The 18,278-nt window shown below is 40.1% G+C and overlaps 1 protein-coding gene across 11 annotated transcripts in view; it reads right to left on the bottom strand.

The window, feature by feature from the left end:
- Positions 1-18,278, bottom strand: part of VEPH1 (ventricular zone expressed PH domain containing 1) — a 186,522-nt gene that overhangs the window by 91,798 nt on the left and 76,446 nt on the right. For 9 of the 11 annotated variants that reach the window (XR_005584954.1, XM_039489510.1, XM_039489506.1 and 6 more), the window contains 2 exons: positions 15,986-16,152; positions 8,811-9,020 (listed from right to left, as the gene is read on the bottom strand). Coding sequence is in view for 10 of the 11 variants with exons in the window: in XM_039489510.1 (XP_039345444.1) it covers positions 8,811-9,020; positions 15,986-16,152 (377 nt within the window). In the remaining variant the exon portion in view is untranslated. Of the gene's footprint in view, positions 1-6,469; positions 6,556-8,810; positions 9,021-15,985; positions 16,153-18,278 lie in introns of those variants that run through there. The other 2 variants (XM_039489515.1, XM_039489509.1) reach the window with 2 other exon arrangements.

Below are 18,278 nucleotides of genomic sequence, written 5' to 3'. Positions count from 1 at the left end.
TTCACTGCTTTCCCCTCATCCACAGAGCCAGTTATCTCATCATAGAAGGCAATTAGGTTAGTCAGGCATGAGTTGCCTTTGGTGAATCCATGCTGACTGTTCCTGATCACTTTCCTCTCCTCTAAGTGCTTCAGAATTGATTCCTTGAGGACCTGCTCCATGATTTTTCCAGGGACTGATGTGAGGCTGACTGGCCTCTAGTTCCCTGGATCCTTCTTCTTCCCTTTTTTAAAGATGGGCACTATATTAGCCTTTTTCTAGTCATCCAGGACCTCCCCCGATCGCCTTGAGTTTTCAAAGATAATGGCCAATGGATCTGCAATCACATCCACTAACTACTTTAGCACCCTCGGATGCAGAGCATCCGGCCCCATGGACTTGTGCACGTCCAGCTTTTCTAAGTAGTCCTGAACCACTTCTTTCTCCACAGAGGGCTGGTCACCTCTCCCCATGCTGTGCTGCGCAGTGCAGTAGTCTGGACTGACCTTGTTTGTGAAGACAAAGGCAAAAAAAGCATTGAGTACATTAGCTTTTTCCACATCCTCTGTCACTAGGTTGCCTCCCTCATTCAGTAAGGGGCTCTCACTTTCCTTGACCTTCTTCTTGTTGCTAACATACCTGAAGAAACCCTTCTTGTTACTCTTAACATCTCTTGCTAGCTGCAACTCCAAGTGTGATTTGGCCTTCCTGATTTCACTCCTGCATGCCTGAGCAATATTTATATACTCCTCCCTGGTCATTTGTCCAATCTTCCACTTCTTGTAAGCTTCTTTTTTGTGTTTAAGATCAGCAAGGATTTCAGTGTTAAGCCAAGCTGGTCGCCTGCCATATTTACTATTCTTTCTACACATCGGGAGGGTTTGTTCCTGCAAACTCAATAAGGATTCTTTAAAATACAGCCAGCTCTCCTGGACTCTTTTTCCCCCTCCTGTTATTCTCCCAGGGGATCCTGCCCATCAGTTCCCTGAGGGAGTCAAAGGCTGCTTTTCTGAAGTCCAGGGTCCGTATTTTGCTGCTCTCCTTTCTTCCTTGTGTCAGGATCCTGAACTCAACCATCTCATGGTCACTGCCTCCCAGGTTCCCATCCACTTTTGCTTCCCCTACTAATTTTTCCCTGTTTGTCAGCAGCAGGTCGAGAAGAGCTCTGCCCCTAGTTGGTTCCTCAGCACTTACACCAGGAAATTGTCACCTACACGTTCAAAAAAGTTCCTGGATTGTCTGTGCACCGCTGTATTGCTCTTCCAGCAGATATCGAGGTAATTGAAGTCCCCCAGGGCCTGTGATCTAGTAACTTCTGTTAGTTGCCGGAAGAAAGCCTCATCCCCCTGGTCTGGTGATCTATAGCAGACTCCCACCACGACATCACCCTTGTTGCTCACACTTCTAAACTTAATCCAGAGACTTTCAGGGTAGTACTCAAGGTAGTAGCTGTTCTATTGCTTATACAGCTCTGCTGCAAACCACCATCAAAATAAATTAGGCTATTTCCTTTGGTCAGCTGCTGCAATGCTTATGGCTAAACAGCTATGCTTGCACGAGATTATTACTTTTATTATTTTTCCTGGGTGCACTAATTATTCATTTTCTAAATACTTGACATCAGTTCAGCTTTTATGATGCCAGCTGTGTGTCTGATTATTTTATCTTTAGTTGATTTGCTGCACTGTTGTAAATAACATCCAACGGTTATAAGTGAGTGGAATTTTTGAAGGATTCAAAGAAATGGTTTGGTTTTGTTTTTTTTCCAGAAAGTCTACCTACAGCTGAGAAATGGGCAGCTTCAAGGGCTCTGCAGACACCAAAATTGTGCCACTGCCTCTGCCTGCTCAATGTCGGGCGGGGGCAGAACCTCTGAAGAGAGCTAATGCGCTAATTTAACAAAACCTTGGGAAGAAAACTGGAGCATGAGCTGAGGACCACCATGTTATTATGAGATACCAAAAAAGGTTCCCCTATGAACACAAAATACCTCCCCAAAGCTTTCAAAACCTCCTTAACCCCCTAAGAGGGACCTTGTATACAGACCCCCCACCCCACCCTGCATTGCATCATATTACACTGTTACTAAAATACCACTCTGGCCCACTTTTTTCCCTTTTTAAAAATCAGAGCTAAATGTCACATTTTAGGTTGCATGCACTAATTATACCAGGCAGAATTATACTATTGGGATACTGTGACTAACAGAGCCCAGAACCAAAACTTTCAGGAACAATATTAGTAATTGTATATTTTACCCCCCCACTCCCAAAATTCAGGAACACCCAAACTTCCAACAACAACATGCAATGCACGGTTTGGGCAAAGACCAAGGGGTAGATTCTGTGCAGTACAGAACTTACAGGTCAGGAGGTGAAGGGTAAAGGTAGCTTTAAGTCACCCTTGCAGCCTCCTGAGTCTAAGCTATGCCCACACCTGCAGGCCCCAGACATACTTGAGGGCCTAAGTTAGAGTAACCTCCCTAGGCTGTGCCACATCTCCATAGTGCTCTGTGCTACAGCCTCATCTCCACCACACCTCTTCTGCCCCCAACCCCACCCTGGACGTGCTGCTTCCAAGCTGGACACACCAGTGGTTGTAGGGGAGCCCCTGAAGGACAGTCTGTAGCGATCCTCCTTACTTCCTACACCAAGGAATTCTTCCCTGACCAGAAGCAGGGTGTGTAGGACCCCATATGCCACTCTGGTCCCTCTTCCCAGCAAAAAGTAGCCAGAGCAGGAATGAGAGTCTGACTCTAAGCATGGACAATTTCAGACCAAAAAGCTGAAGCTGGATGTTTCAGAAGGTTATAAGTGTGTGTAACCAGGCGGCAGATACTGGCAAATAGTTTAGGAGCCTTAACAATGCACCATCTGGCCTGAGTACAATATAAAATACATCAGTGTCTCCTGAACCCATTGAACAATGTGGTTCAGAGAAGAGTCAGTAAGCTAAGCTAAATAAGCGGGGCACACAGACAGGTCCAAAGCACATTCCTCTTCCTGTCTGTACTGTTCCTAACCTACTTAGTCATTTGGATCAGGGTAGACAACTTCCATTACCTAGGACAGCGGTTCTCAAACTTTACCAACCCCAGGACCCCCATTCTGATTAAAAAAATTTCCCAGATCCCCAAGATCCATGCTCAGCCTCAGGGCCCGCCCCCACTCCACCCCTTCCCCCAAGGCCCCGCCCCACCCCACCTCTGCCCAGCTCCACCCCTACCCCTCCTCTTCCCTGCCTCTTCCCCTCCCACAAACATGCCCCATCCCCGCTCCTCCCCCTCCCTCCCAGCGCCTCCTGTATGCTGCATGCAGGAGGCACTGGGAGGGAGGGGGAGGAGTTGATCAGCGGGGCCCAGTTTGAGAAACACTGACCCAGGACATTTTTTAGAAAGCAAAAAAAGGAGTTGCTTGACCATTTTGGAAAGTTCACCTTTGTTTGTTGCTTCTATAAATGTTTTTCAATATCTAGTGAAAGGTCTGCCAGATGTCACTGCTAGATGTCACTGGAACAGGACAAACAAGTCAAACTTATGTTATCCCTTCAAATATTCAGTGTTCATAGCTACATAGCCAGACTGTAACTAAACACTACACTAAGTCAGCATGTTACAGCTAGTTAGAAAACAAGACATATGACACAGGAAATAACTTCAGTTACTGAACACTTACAGAAGATCAGTTCAGAAGAAATATACCACAGGTATATGGCCCAGGCTGAGACTGAAGAGAGTTTGGTAGCGACACCTCTAACATCAGATGAAATATACAGGAAAAAATACTCAACAAATTGTTTCTTTGCAAACTGATTTATTACTGTTTAATATTTCAGTCTCTGTATGAGATGCAAAATCCATCTAGACCATTACTCCCTGAGCATGGATCTTGGGGGTCTGGGAAATTGGTATAAATCAACTGAAGTGCCAATATACTGATTAAGAGGCTGTAGGAGAATGCAGCAGAAAAGTGGTTAAAGCAATACACATCTGTTGGGATCTCTGACTCTCTCAAATGGGAGAAAGATAGTCTAATGGACTAAATACAGACCCTGAATCAAATGCCTCAGTTCTAATTACAGCTCTGCCACTATTAGGTTTAATTAGTTAGAGATTGTAAAGCTTTTGTGTGCTGTGAGCTGCTAAGAATTGTTCATAGAAATGAACAGATGCTGCACGGGATTGGTCAATAGCAATTGCTGGGGAAGGTTAATTTTACTAGGTTCCCTAACCATCCTAAAAGGCAGCAACAAGCTAATTTTGGCTCACTCTGCCCTGCTAGCCTGGGTTTTGACACTAATGGCAGATAAACGTGCTGAGCTGAAACAGAGGTCTGATTTAATTCTCATAAGATTTATTTAATTAGATCTAAATGGCCCAAGCTCTAGTAGAAATAGTAAACGTGATTTCTTCTTGTGCTCTTTCCACCATTGTGAGCAGATAGCTATTGCCTGTCTGTTCTGGCACTATATACTGCAAATCAAGAGCCAAAAGACAGAATTTGCCTTATTGCAACAAGTGAAATCAAACAAAAAAAATGGCTTTTGCTTGTATATTTCAGTCCATTATTAAACAAAAGTGACATCCTTAGACTAGAAATGCTCATGGGGATGGTATATATACACCACTTGCTGCTCGTCCCCTCCCCACCAGCGCATTCTAAAAAAGTCACCAATTGATTTTCAAGTACAGCTAGTTATACTGACACTTAAGCAAGGTACAAACAATTACTTGGAGCCTAGACTTCTGGGGCCCCTGCGGTCTGCATTGGTTTATCAGCCCTTGCATGCTTAATCTCCCCAACCACCAACTGGACTGTAGAGGAAGAATCACACCTCCAACCCCTGAGCTCATCCCCTGAACCAGAATCCAAATGGTCACAGCCCAATTTCCTCCTTCCTCTGCATCAGACTCTCACTTTAAATAAAAGCAACTACCTAACCTAAGTTTATGGGAATGGCAATTCCCCATCCATCAAAACAGTTGCATGAAGAAGCATTTTCCCATAAACGTCACTACATTCCTGATGTGTTCTTATCACATCAATTTATTCTTTGCAACACTAGTGATGGACACAACTTAGCTAGATATAACTCGAGTCTGTCTGAAGTACACCAGGGCAGGCAATGTACAGTATAAGAGAGTCTCTGTTGGGTTAAGTCAGCTGCACTGCGCCTTCATCTTGATGGCTGATCATTTATCAGAGCTTGCAGTCTTCCCTTCTAGTTCTGCCTATGGCTCCTTCCTCATCAAATATATGTATTACTTCTATGTGCTGATGTCTGTCAGTGAGCTGTGTGACAATCTGCAGAACACAGAGGCACAGTGATGCCTCACAATACAAAATAAATATTTTGGGATGAAGGAAGATGGGTACTAGGAGAAAGAGTATTTACTCCAGGAGAGTCTTTGTAGATCAATATCACTATTTAGGACCCTGCATATCATCTGTAGTTAAGCAAATGAAGATAATTATAACAATAATCAATTGTCATGTTTCCAGGCATAACCTAAGTACCTGTGTGGGGTCAGGAAGTTTGTTTGTTTGTGTTTGATTTGTTTTGTTTTGTTTGTTTGAGGGGGGTGGGCAAGCACATGGTTTCAGTACTTTAAGATATCTTTTTTCACATTCCTTGGACATATTCACTATTAGTCTCTACTGGTTGCAGGGTAGAGGACAAGATGAACCAAAGGCCTGGAAGTTAGGAGCCTAAATACTTTTGTAGATGTGGCCCAACGTCTGATCCAGGAATGCAAATCTTATGGTAAATTCCTAATTTAAGAATTTAGGGAGCACCTGCATGCAGGACATTTATATTCTGTCTACTACTGGCAAGTGGCTGAATAGTCTAACTGCATCTTTTATTTAGATCAGGTAGTCACTGAAGAACATGCTGGAAGCAGCAGTCACATTAGGAAAATGTGTGTGTGTGTGCGTGTGTGCGCGCGCCTGCATTTGGTGATCAAGTGTGATACAATAGCAAAATTTCCATTTGTGCAATCTGTTTCTATATGTTCCTTTTCCTGACTCATTTGCATTCATGCACCCAATATAGTCTGCATTAAGTTTCAATTCCTGAGTCAGAGTACTCTATAGTGGAGTTACTTTAGTGTCTTTCCATATATTTGACCTCAGGGAATCAATTCCATCATAGAAATTATTCAGAAATATGAGTTTGTTAATATAATTTATATATTTTACTTTTTTGACTCTGCAATCCACTTGCAGGCAAAACTTATGGGAGGGGCTGCAGGACTGGGCCTAAGCCGAAGATGAATCACTGAAATAAACAATGATCATTTAGCTGAAGGAAGAAAACTAAATGTTGAGTTACATTTTTAGAAAAATGAATGCTGTTGTCTCAGGAGCAAAATACCATTATGCTGATATTTTAATAGACAATCTGAAAATAAACTTCAATAAAGGATTTTAAAACATTTAAGTTGTTCCTTGATATTCCAAAGTTATTCGACTTCTGATCTATACAGAGAGGGTCCGTTCCTGTAGCCCTTACTCAGACAAAGTCCAGTTGAGTGATCTCTGCGTAGGATGTGAGAGGAGACTGTAGGATTTATCCCTTAGTGGAATAAATTAATCAGGTTATTGTAACATAGGTACCACTATTATGTTTCTGAAAATGTTTACATTTACTATATTCCACGTATGTTCTGTCTATAATCAAGTTTTGTCACAAATCTAAAAATCTGAATCATTTACCATAAGCTGTTTGAATTCAGCACAACTTTAATTTTGATTTTACAGGCTATTGATTTGAAACTAAAGGAAAATGTCTATTAATTGTGAATGACACACAAAGCATATTCACAGGAATGAATATAAAATCTCATTAGAATTTATGACATGCCATGTTTCTATCTAATGGGCTCAGTGTCCTCAGAACACACCATGTCTTCTGACTAGAGAGTACTTTGCAGGTTTCCGGTGTTAATCTCAGCAAGGGTTATATTTCTTAGTACGTGCAGATATCAACAAAATAGAAGAGCTTGTGCAGCATACGGGGTTGACAGTCACTCCACTATAAATCTAAAGATGGACTATGACACAGATATTACAAAGTGATTGAACATATTACAATGCTTTCCTTGACAAAGCTCTATATAGTTAGTGATTTACGGCATTTAAAACAGAAAACAGACCAAAGTGGCTTTGTGTGTGTGAGTGATGTTACCCTCTATTGGTTGAACCACCAAGAAGATACAGGATCTACTACTACTGTTAATTAGATACCTATCATTTAGGAGTGGAAGGACAGGGGTTCAGCCTCCATCCTCAAAGAGACTATGTATGAAAGAGATTTATGTACTATAGCTATGTCTGTAGTATATGGATTAGTTAAACATGCAGTAATTTATTCACTATTTGCTAATTGTGGTCTCCATTTAGAAAGACATCAAGATTTCACATTAGTGAGTAAAGAACTAAAATGGGTAGTCTTACTGGTGCAAATTATTAGCATGATATGCAAATTCATTATTCAGCCATGCACCTCCCAGTAGCATTGTGAGCCTAGATCCTTTTGCAGCATGCTGCAAGATTACTCAAAGGAGTGGGGCCCTGTAAAAAAAATTCAACCATGCTCACTCAGACAGGCTGCCAGGAGAGAGGTGACACGTACTGAATTAGAGTGGCCACAGCATTAAAAAGTCAACTCTTACCTCCCACCCCTACCCCGGAGGTATTAGAGACACTGACACTTTTGTCTGTACTTAAAAAAGGAAATGACCTGGCAACTATAGCTAATGAATGACATTTGATGGCAGTCACTGTACCTTGTGCTATATCACATGATGGTCACAAAGGAACTCCTTTAGATCTGCGAGAACACCATGTAATACAATCCTCCCATCCAAACTTTTGTGGACCTTCCTATTATACAGAGTTAAAAGACAGTATGCAGAGTTGCAGTTTCCAGAATGTGTTCCCACTAATTTTTATATGTAATAATCCCATTGGTCCAGATTCTGATCCCAGTTACACCAGTGTAAATCCAGAGTAACTCCATAATGTCCATGTAGTCTTTCCAGATTTACACTGGTGTTCCTGAGATGAGATTATGGTCCATCGTCCTCAGGGAAAAGTTTCAGTTTAAGGACATGTGCATAGAATATCCAATTAACTATGGACTCAAAGCCAAATATTTGGATTATGTTATCCAAATAAGTTCATATTTCACTGCCTTATTAAAACAACATTGGAGACTGTTTATTTGTTTCTTAAATTTAACAACATACAAAGGCTGCAGATTTCCTCCTCCCCCCAAATGCTCTGCCTTTAATTTAAAAACTAGATATAGCAGTCTCACTTGGCTTTGTTATCTAAATGATGATCTTTTTGTGTTGTAATATACAAGTTTTAAAGAATGGCTTAAGAAGAGAACAACTCCAGAACCCATAAACAGAAAAGGAGACATACTGTATCTGATGCACGGTCCTAATTCTTCTTTAGACTTTTATCTTTCCCTGCCCTCATCCAGTAATCTTTTGTGGAAAATTGTCCACTTCCAGATGAATTCATGTCTCCCTTCTTCAGGACCCAGTACTGTATCTACATTCCTTCAGATGGCTGGACATGACTGCAGCCAGCAATTAAGACACCCAGATTGATCTCTTTTGCTATCGGCTTGCCTATCCACCCCAATGTTACACTTGTGACGTACTGTCTTATATGTACTTGGCAGTAATACTGTGAGTGTGTACAAATTGGGAGGCTTGGTTGCAAGTCCAGAAGGTACTGAATGGGGCCTCTCATCTTTTACTTAGGGCCCAGCAAACAAAGGGAGGAAAACATGTTTTTAAAAAATTAGTTATTTACCTCATCAACGTGCCCAACAGCTCCATAGATCTTTGCAGTTTGTCCAATCAGGCTTGGAAAACTCTCACCAATCTCTTTCAGCATTGGAAGAAAACTGGTCAAGGCTACCGGTTCATAGCCTGATATTTCTATCAGTATATTTAGGATAATGTCATTATGGTTAGGGTCTCTTAAGTGACCAATTAGAAAAGGGATACATTCTTTTAGCACCTATAAAATAAAAAGGGGAAATGAATCAGAAATATATTTGTAATGGAGCCAAGACAAGTACTGCAGATGGCAGTGATAAAAGAGCAATTAGGTTTTGATTTTGAACTATGCCAATCCATTTTTGGAATATTAAAGATTTTCCACCTGTGACGATCTTCACACACTGAGGTCAAGGGGAGTTCAGTTCCACACATGGAACCAGTGTGGACTTTGCCTTAAGTTCTACATGCAGAAATGCAACATTTCATAATTAAAGAAATGCTTAACTGCTGAAAACCAAAACTTTCTCCTTTTGATTTGTACGAGACTAATGCTATGTTTTATTGATTAAAACAATTTGTGAATGAATCTCCCCAGTGATGCAGTAAATTAAGGATTAGTAGAAATTCTTGCTTTCCCAAGAGACTGACTAAAACCCCAGGACTAGTGGCTGAAACAAAGACAGGAATAAGGGGCAAGAATCTCATCCAGTGTGAAATGATGTAGCTCCATTGACCTCAGTGTAGCTACAGCAATTTATAGCAGCTGAGGATCTGGTCCTTAAAACTGAATGATTCATTAAGCAGTACATAATATGGTCAGCTACAGCAACGTCAATACTCCAGTATGTGCATGTTACTGAGTGACTATTAAGTGTCTGTCAATATATATCCAAGTCAGAGTGACTGTTGTCATATAGATGAAGTTTATGTCATGCTACTATTGTAATACATGTATGTGATGAGAAGTAAATGTTGAATGTGACTGTGTCACTGTTCGATGAACTCTGGAGAGTTACTGCTCATAATAATGAAAAACCAATACTTTGTCAGCATAATGAAGATGTGCTGACAGTATAAACTGTTAGTAATAATAAATAATACTTAGCACTTATGTAATGTGGCATAGCTTCGAAGCACTGTAGAAACATGCAGTAGTTTAAAGATGGCCATGGTCAAGCATAGAGATTTGTATGGATCTGGATTGGGTAATAAGGGCATGATCCTAAGTCCACTGAATTAACATTGGATCAGGTTTTTAAAGCATATTTGTATATTCCTTGGTTTAGGCATCCTCTTTTCACAATGGCTCATCCCATTTTTACTAGGAAGTGCATGACTCAAAAAGCAATGTAGCACATAGCAATGACAGTATGAATCATGTGAGGAAAGTGTTTTGACCCATAAGCAATGGTAAAATGGGGCCCATCTGACTGAAAAGTATCATGTTCTCAAAGGGAGTTACATTTCCTCTGTAACTGTATATTTATTATATGGTTTCCTTGGCTACTGTGGAGGGCGGCATTAAACTACTGTTGATTTTTAAGAAGATTTATTAAATGTGTGCTCTGTAAAGTAGCCAGCATTGTACCCACTTCTAATGTTCTGTGCCTTATAAGTGTCATGCTTGTGTAAGTAGGTGTATCATTTTCAAAGCACAACATCTTTTGCTCTAGTTGCTCACTCATATTCTGGCACTAGTTCATTTTAACTTGACTTCAAACATTATTTAAGCCTTTTTAGTATATCCTTATCTTCAAAAAGGAAATGTAATGATGAGAAACAATACATAACTGGCAAAGGAATAATCAAAAGTGGTAGGAGATTTTAAGCTAAAATGAGCTGAGTCAGGGTGGATAGTCTCCCATTTTAGATCCTTCATCCCTGGCCAGATAACAGTGCCAGCTTTAAATATGCCCAATAAATCTTATCTGACAGCCTAAGGCAGCCTGTACAGATTAGCTGAGTCCATTAAACTTCCATGGACTTAAATTACAGTAATTAAAGAACATTTGTGAAAATCTGGCTCTTCGAAAGTTTTTTGCAAATAAGTAGTGTAACAGCAGCACACCTTATGTAAAATAGTTACATTACATTCCCTAACTCAGTAAAAATGTCAGCACTCTGAACATTTTCCTGGCAATTTGACCATCTCTTTAGCAGAGCTGAGCGAATAATTGGCAAAAAAGTAATTTATTTGACAAATTCAGTGTCCTTTTCTTCTTGCAGAATATCCATGGGAAGATAGTAATTTCCTTGCATTTTTTCAACCAGCATCTCATAAATTTACTACATGGATTGATCATAAATATTCAAAATTTGAGCTGTGTTGCTTAGTTGTAATTGGTTGAATAAGCTGCCTGGTGAGGTTCCTTGCCAGCCTGACAGAGTGAACAAACACGTCCAGCATACAAATTTATCCATTTGAATTTAAAGTTCAATTTTCACAGATATTCACCCAGATCACTAAAGTGTGCTTTCCAGCAGCATTTTTGTAGGTAAACCCTCTATTGCTCAAATGTTTGCAGAGAGCAAACGCAAAAGAGAGTGTGGCTGAAGCAAATTCATTGACCAAATCCAGGACAAAATGTTTGCAGTATTGTTTGAGCTTTACTCCTGTCTAATAGATTTTCAGTGTGGGAGTCATGAACAGGTCTAGCAGGGTCAGGATTGTTGCGTTGCATGCGGGCATGAACAAATATTTTGTTCTCTCCAGCATACTTCTTATATCTCTCCAGCATATATACACAAGCAATCAAAAAATCAATAAATAATTAACACATACAATACACACACACAACACTATAATTGTCATTGTACAACCTTCTGATTTATTATCCTGTTTATTATTTACTAGCAGTGAGAGAACCAGCCAAGGCCAGCCCCAGCCACACAGCACATCACTACACAGCAGCCAGCCCTGCCTTAGCCCCCTCAGCTCTACACACTCATAGCCCCCCCCCCACTTACCAACATACACACATTCCCACTCCTCCCCTCAAAAAAAAAAAAAAAAAAAAAAGGAGAAGGAGCATTCACATACATTCCCAACTCAACAACAACATAACACACTATCTAAAACAAAAATTAAAAAAAAAAACCTAAGGCCTACCTATAATAACCATCCTTATAACATATAACACCAACAACACAAAAAAAAAAAAAAAAAAAAAAAAAAAAAAAAAAAAAAAAAAAAAAAAAAATGGTGTAAATAATTCAGCCCCCTTCTCTTCTATGCACACCAAACTGTGACAATTTTCTGTTATTAATTCATCCTCTGACACTGAGGGGTGGGGTCCCAGAGAAAAAAATAAATAAAAAAAATAAAAAACACAACAAAAAAACAACAAAAACAAAAACAAAAAAAAAAAAACAAAACACACAAAAAAACAAAAAAAACAAAACAAAAATTGTAAATATAAATATATAAAAAAAATAAATAATTGCTCCCCTAAAGCATCAAATTTCTTTAAATTAAAAAAAAAAACAAAATCAAATACTACCTGGGGCAAAAAAAAATTACAAATTATATAAATACCCTTATTAATACATTCATTAAAACAAGCTTTATCATAATCATTATTTTCATTAGCTACAAATTTACTATTTCCTGCTTTGCTTTTCAATTCAAACAAAATTTAACACTAAACTTAAACTTTTTTAACTTAAGCTTTTAAACACTAAAGGAAAACATCACCACTTATATGCTTACAATTTTAATACAATTTCAATTACATGCAACTAAATAAATCAACATAAAAATACAACAAATTATTTCAAAAAACCAAAACTTTTTAAAAATCTTTCATAAATTTAAAAACAAACATTTCAAAAAAAATTCAAAAAACTTTACTTCTTTACTTCTTAAAAATTAACTCTGTTCATCTTTATTCTTTACTCAAAATTTTTATTACCTCTAACTTAAATTACATACTAACCAATTCCCCTCACCAAAATAAATATTCTCCAAAATATTTCCAATCCTATTTGATTGAAATTTCCATGCTTCTGCTTTGTTACCTTTTTTTTTTACTACACAAAGGTTTCTGTTTCCAACCAGTTTTTCCCTTGTTGTCTGTCCTTTTCTGCTTCCCTCCCCTGGACCTTTTCCTCTGTACTTTTCACTCATCCTTTTACCTTTCCTTTATAACTTTATCCTACTAGTGTACTTGGCTGTCTTCCTAACATTCCCCTTTTGGTATTATCTGTCATACTCCATTACTTTTCATATAAATATAGCTACATCATCATGCATATAACGTTAATCTATATCACATCTACATCTAATATCTCATTTAATGGCAATCTATACAGTATCAAACAAACAAACAATAACACAAAAATAACACAAAACAAAAAAACAAAAAAAATCAGGTAAGGCACAACTTTGCACACAGGCAAAAAAATTTTCTCTCAGTTTAAAAGATTTATGCCTAGTAACACTAACTCCTCCCCCTTTAGAACCAACAACAAACTTTTGGCTAAGTTTTCAAACAACAAAAAAATTAAACAAAAAAAAAAAAAAAAAAAACAAACAAAAAAAAATGGGGGTAAAAAATATCCATTCCAAATTCCACATTCACCCTCCCCATGGGACTCGGCACACACGTAATGCACCACACACACCCCACCTCCACACACACTGCCACTTCACATCCACCCCCCCAGTGTCCAACCCCCCACACACCCAAGCCCAGAAAATGATCCCCCAACTCCAAAAGTAATGAATGTATGCATCTCCCATAGTGCTCAAAATGGCCTGAAAAAATCAAGTCAGGATTTGCTCCCATGTAGCTCAATATTTTTTCTCTCCCTGCCAGAGCAATCTGCAATGCCAGTCCCAGCCCATACCATCTAAATAAACTAACAAATCCTAAAAAAACTAATAACCAAATAACAAAAACCTGTACAAACTAAATACCTAACAATAAAAAAAAAAGTAAACTCGGAGCCCAAACAATAAATAAGGGCAGCATAGAATACAACAATAATTTCCATAATCCAGAACACAGGCAATAAGGAATTAAATAACCAGAAGCAAATCAGAATAAATCCCAAAATAAAAATAAAAAATTATTCTTCTTCACCCACACCAGTTCTTTGTTTCTTCTTCTTTTCTTTTTCCTTTTTTCTCTTCTTTTCTTGATTTTCATTTAGTTTCTTCTTTTGATGGGAGTGTTTTCTTTTCTGATGGAGTGTTTCTTCTTTTTTCAGTTGGTTCAGCTCCCTACGGGGAAAGGTCACCCAGTTTCTCAATTTGTAGTGGTTTTGCTAAAAAAAAAAAAAAAAAAACACCAAAAACAAGGAGAAACCTTGACAAGGCCAGCCAGCAACTGTCCTTTTCCCTCCTTCCTCAAGTCCAAAAAGTCCAACAATAAAAGGGAAAAAGAAAAATCAAAGGTAGGCAAATTCTTCTGATATAGAGGGTCTTTTGCAGTCTGGAGATCCAAGGGGTCAGCAGTCATCTGGGTCCTGGTTCCAGGGCTCTCTTTCTCCCAGGGCTTGGTGGGCTCCAGACCTGCTAGTTAGTGCCTGAGACAGCCAACACATGCCATTCAGTGTTTGCAGCTCGCAGGCAGCTAGTGCTTTTTTTTTTTGGGGCCAGCCAAGCCCCCTTAGTCTAGCCTGCTTTGGGAGCTGTGAGCTGAGCAAGTCTTGACTGAAAGAATGCTTCCAATGAAGGCCAGAAAAGTTTTCTTCTCCTTCTTTTCTTCTTTAATTCCTTTCTCCTGTGCTTTTCTGTGAATCCTGTGTCTGTGACAGAATCAGTTGCCACCGGAGAACCGGCCTAACTAGCGGCTTAGCCATCAGGCCAGACCAGCCAGCTGCCAGCCAGCTCTCCAGGTTCCTGCCCAGCCAACTGCCAAACAACTTCCTGCACCGCCTCCGGGGCCACGGCCGCCTGCCACTGCAGCTGCGCCTGCCTCCGCCTCTCCTCGTCCCCAGCCCCTTCCAGCCCTGCCCCAGCTCCTCCCTCAGTGAGGATCCTCTGGAGGAGCCTCCCCTCTCCTCCTTCCTTCTCTAGTAGTGAAGTGCAGCAGAAATAGTTTTATCCTGTTTGTTCATAATCCCTGTAAGCTTTTGTAGTTCTATCTTTTCTACAGCAGTACTTCTTTCTTAGCTAGCAGCAGTAGTAGAAGCCTGAGCCTGTGCAGAGCTCAACCTGTGAGCTCAAACGCGCGGAGGGCGCCTCCCTCTGCGCTCCTGCCTTTCTTCTATTTTTCTTCTTACTTTCTTGTTTTATCTTCTACAGCTTCAGGCTCCTTTATCGCCTCCCCCTCGACCCAAAGCTCGAGAGCCGCCGCCCAGAAAATCAATCAGTCAAGTTTTATCAAAAAAAAAGTCGCTCCCGTAAGTCCCCTTCTCTGTCCCCCCACCCAGATAGCAGAGGGATTTTATATCAGAGGCTTTCTTCCCTTTTTTCATATTCTCATGCATTTTTTCTTCTTCCGCTGATGCCTGCTTCATAGCCCCTCCTATCACCTCCTGAGCTCTGAGCTCAGGTGCGCCGCCTGCCTGGGCGGGCGCCAGCACTCCCCGCGCGCCTCTTATAGCCGCCTCCGCGCGCGCACTTATAGCCGCTCCGCCTGGGCCAGGCCACCACTCACATCCACCATTCGATCACAATCACGTCGGGTCATTTGTTGCGTTGCATGCATGGCATGGACAGAGCAACAATCAATGTGTGATTGGTAGCAGTCATAGCTTTTCTTTTATAGCATACTTATATAAATTTAGCAATTGCTAATCAGCAAATTTAATAATAATATAATACACACACACAGCTATAACTTCATTATTTGGATAATTGTCATCTGTACAACCTTCTGATTTATTTATTATGTTATTAACCTACTAGCAGAGAGACCCCCCCAGGCCAGCAGCATCTCACACAGCTCACTCAGCAGCCTAGCCCGCCCTGAAGCCCTATGCCTAGCTTCTTCCCACACTCCCATCTGCCAAATTAGCAATACATTCCCACACAGGATCACCTTCTCTTTCTCTATGGCTACTTGCAGGGAGTCCCGAAACCTTTTCTATTGTAACATGGGAGCCTCCTGGTATGGGAAAGGTTGAGAACCACTGACCTGGTATGTGCAGTACATGGGACACTTTACTGTACTGTCAGGATGTTCTGAACAACATAAACTCTCCAAAGAGTGAATAACCTTATTCCACTGGCAATGTCTGGTATTATACATTTACCTCAGGTTGCTTTCTCCTTGCCACTATCTGAAATAGCCTTAGAAGGTGGTGTTGTTCTGCTTGCTCCAGCTGAGACATCAGTGCCACCAGCTCCGTCAGATGGTTGTTAATTGGCTGTGTCTGCTTTTCATACACAGAAGGCAACACGCGCAGCAACATGGAATTTCCTGTTAACAGAGTGAAAATAGAGTAATTCCGAGAAATGTGTTTCAAAGCTTTATCTGCCATCTTGGCATTTCTGATACCAACATCCCTATAGCTAGATACCTCCATACAGGTGTGGCATGTTAATAACTTTGAATTTCTGAGAATCATGGGGAACATAGAAAAACAAAAAGTTCACAGATGTACAACATGTATATTGGACCAAGAAACCAAAGAACAAATTACTGAAGGAGGAATTTCACTAAGTGAAGCAATATGGGGAAAATAGAAAACTTTTCCTATTAATCATTATTTTCAGCCTTGAGTTCAAGACCATGTAAATGAAGGCTGGCTCATGAGATCTCAGATTTGAGTGATATTTAACTGAGACCTAAAAGACAGAGTAAGTGTAGTTTTAAATGAATCTGAAAAAAACAGAATGCACAGTAACTATTTTTTTCTTGTTTGCTGAGAATAAAAGGCTAAAATGAAACAACCAACATATGGAAACAGTATTTGGTTATTTAAAGAAGTAAACGAGCATGAAGGTAAATTTGAACATAAGTGGTTAGGGTGCCATTTCCAAGAGTCAAAGGGAAGAGATGAGAGAGTCAATCAGAGAGAGACATGCAAAATACTCTCACACAGTTTCTAACAGTGTTTGAAGATGTGCCTGCACAATTTAATTTGAAACCAAGTTTCATATAGAAATGTATAACATAACAAGATATACATGCCTGTCTTGGAATGTTTAGTTACATTTGCACGACATATGGAAAACATCTGCCTATCACTATGTAGTATGGATCCACTTTCTAAATCCTTTAAAGTACTTAAAGTCTCTGTGGATTTGGTTTCCAATAGGAACTGGCATATTGGCCTCCTGCTTTTTCTCCCATTTTAATTTGTGCTTTGTAGCTATGGAAGATAAACAGGCCACTCACTGGATAGTAGAAATGGTTCATATGTGTTAGCTGAAAAGCCAGCTGTTAATACATTTTTACAACATCAAACTCATGAAAAACACAGTAAAAGCATAATCGAAAATTGACTATGAACTAAAAATCTAAAACGCAACTTTGAACAGCCTCAGGGTTATTTTTCATTGTGCCAGCTTGTAACCACCCGCAGAGGCCATTACACCTACAGGAAAATGCAGCCCCTCCGGCCATGCCCCCATCTGGCCCCCTACTCTGGAGAGGAGGTAGCATAGAGCTAGTTACATCACTAAGGAATTCCTGGTTCCCCATATAGGGCAGGTTTAAGAGGGCAGAACAAAGGGGACTTGGCAGGGTCTAGGATATTACCCTATAATTATTCATCTGTGGTTACTGAAGATTTCTCAACCATGATCAGAAGCGTTGTGCTTTATATCCATCATATACACTAGGAAAGTGTAAATCCCAGCTTGGTATTTCCCCCTCTTCCACTCTTGTGCAGCTGGAGGGCCACCCAACTTTAATTTTCTGCACCAAAGTTTGTTTCATGTCGGCCATGCTGTAAATATAATGTTTGTTAAGCAATTTGGAACCCTTCAGGATGAAAGATTATATGGGACAGTCATAAGGGAAAGGTATTTTCTAATGAATTATCCCAAAGGAATTAGCAGACAGTGGGACTAGTTCAGTTTTGGGTCATATTCTATCCACATTCTTTGTGCAAAACTCCCACAGATATTACTGCATGAGATTTTAAAAGCACCTAATTCATTTCGGAGCACAAATCCCATTGTAAATTAATGGGAGTTGTGCTCCTAAAACAGTTAGGTGCTTTTGAAAATTCCACCCAGCTGGACTTGCACGGCAGATTAAGGGCCACATATGGCCTCTTTATTCTGTAACAGTCATACAGCTAAATACCAGACAATAAGAGCTACATTGAAAGGTGATGTATAACATTGAGGAAATTGACCAGTATAACTACAGTGGAATAGCTGGTATAACTAGGCTGTTTCCCTGTGTAGACAAGCCCTTACATGTTGGTAAGTAGGGCTAGCAGTTTCAATTTACATAATGATGGGCCAGAATACGACAAATTATTCTGACTTAAACTTCCCTAGATTTACCCTTGAGTTTGAATATGAACCTACATTTCTAATGATTAGTGTAAAGGAGTGCGCCAGCCCTGTGCACACTTTTGTGGCTAGGGT

The sequence above is a fragment of the Mauremys reevesii genome, linkage group 9, assembly GCF_016161935.1.
Source record: "Mauremys reevesii isolate NIE-2019 linkage group 9, ASM1616193v1, whole genome shotgun sequence".
Lineage (NCBI taxonomy): Eukaryota > Metazoa > Chordata > Testudines > Geoemydidae > Mauremys > Mauremys reevesii.
Note: the sequence above shows the minus strand (reverse complement) of the source record. Positions and strands in the feature narration are given on the sequence as shown.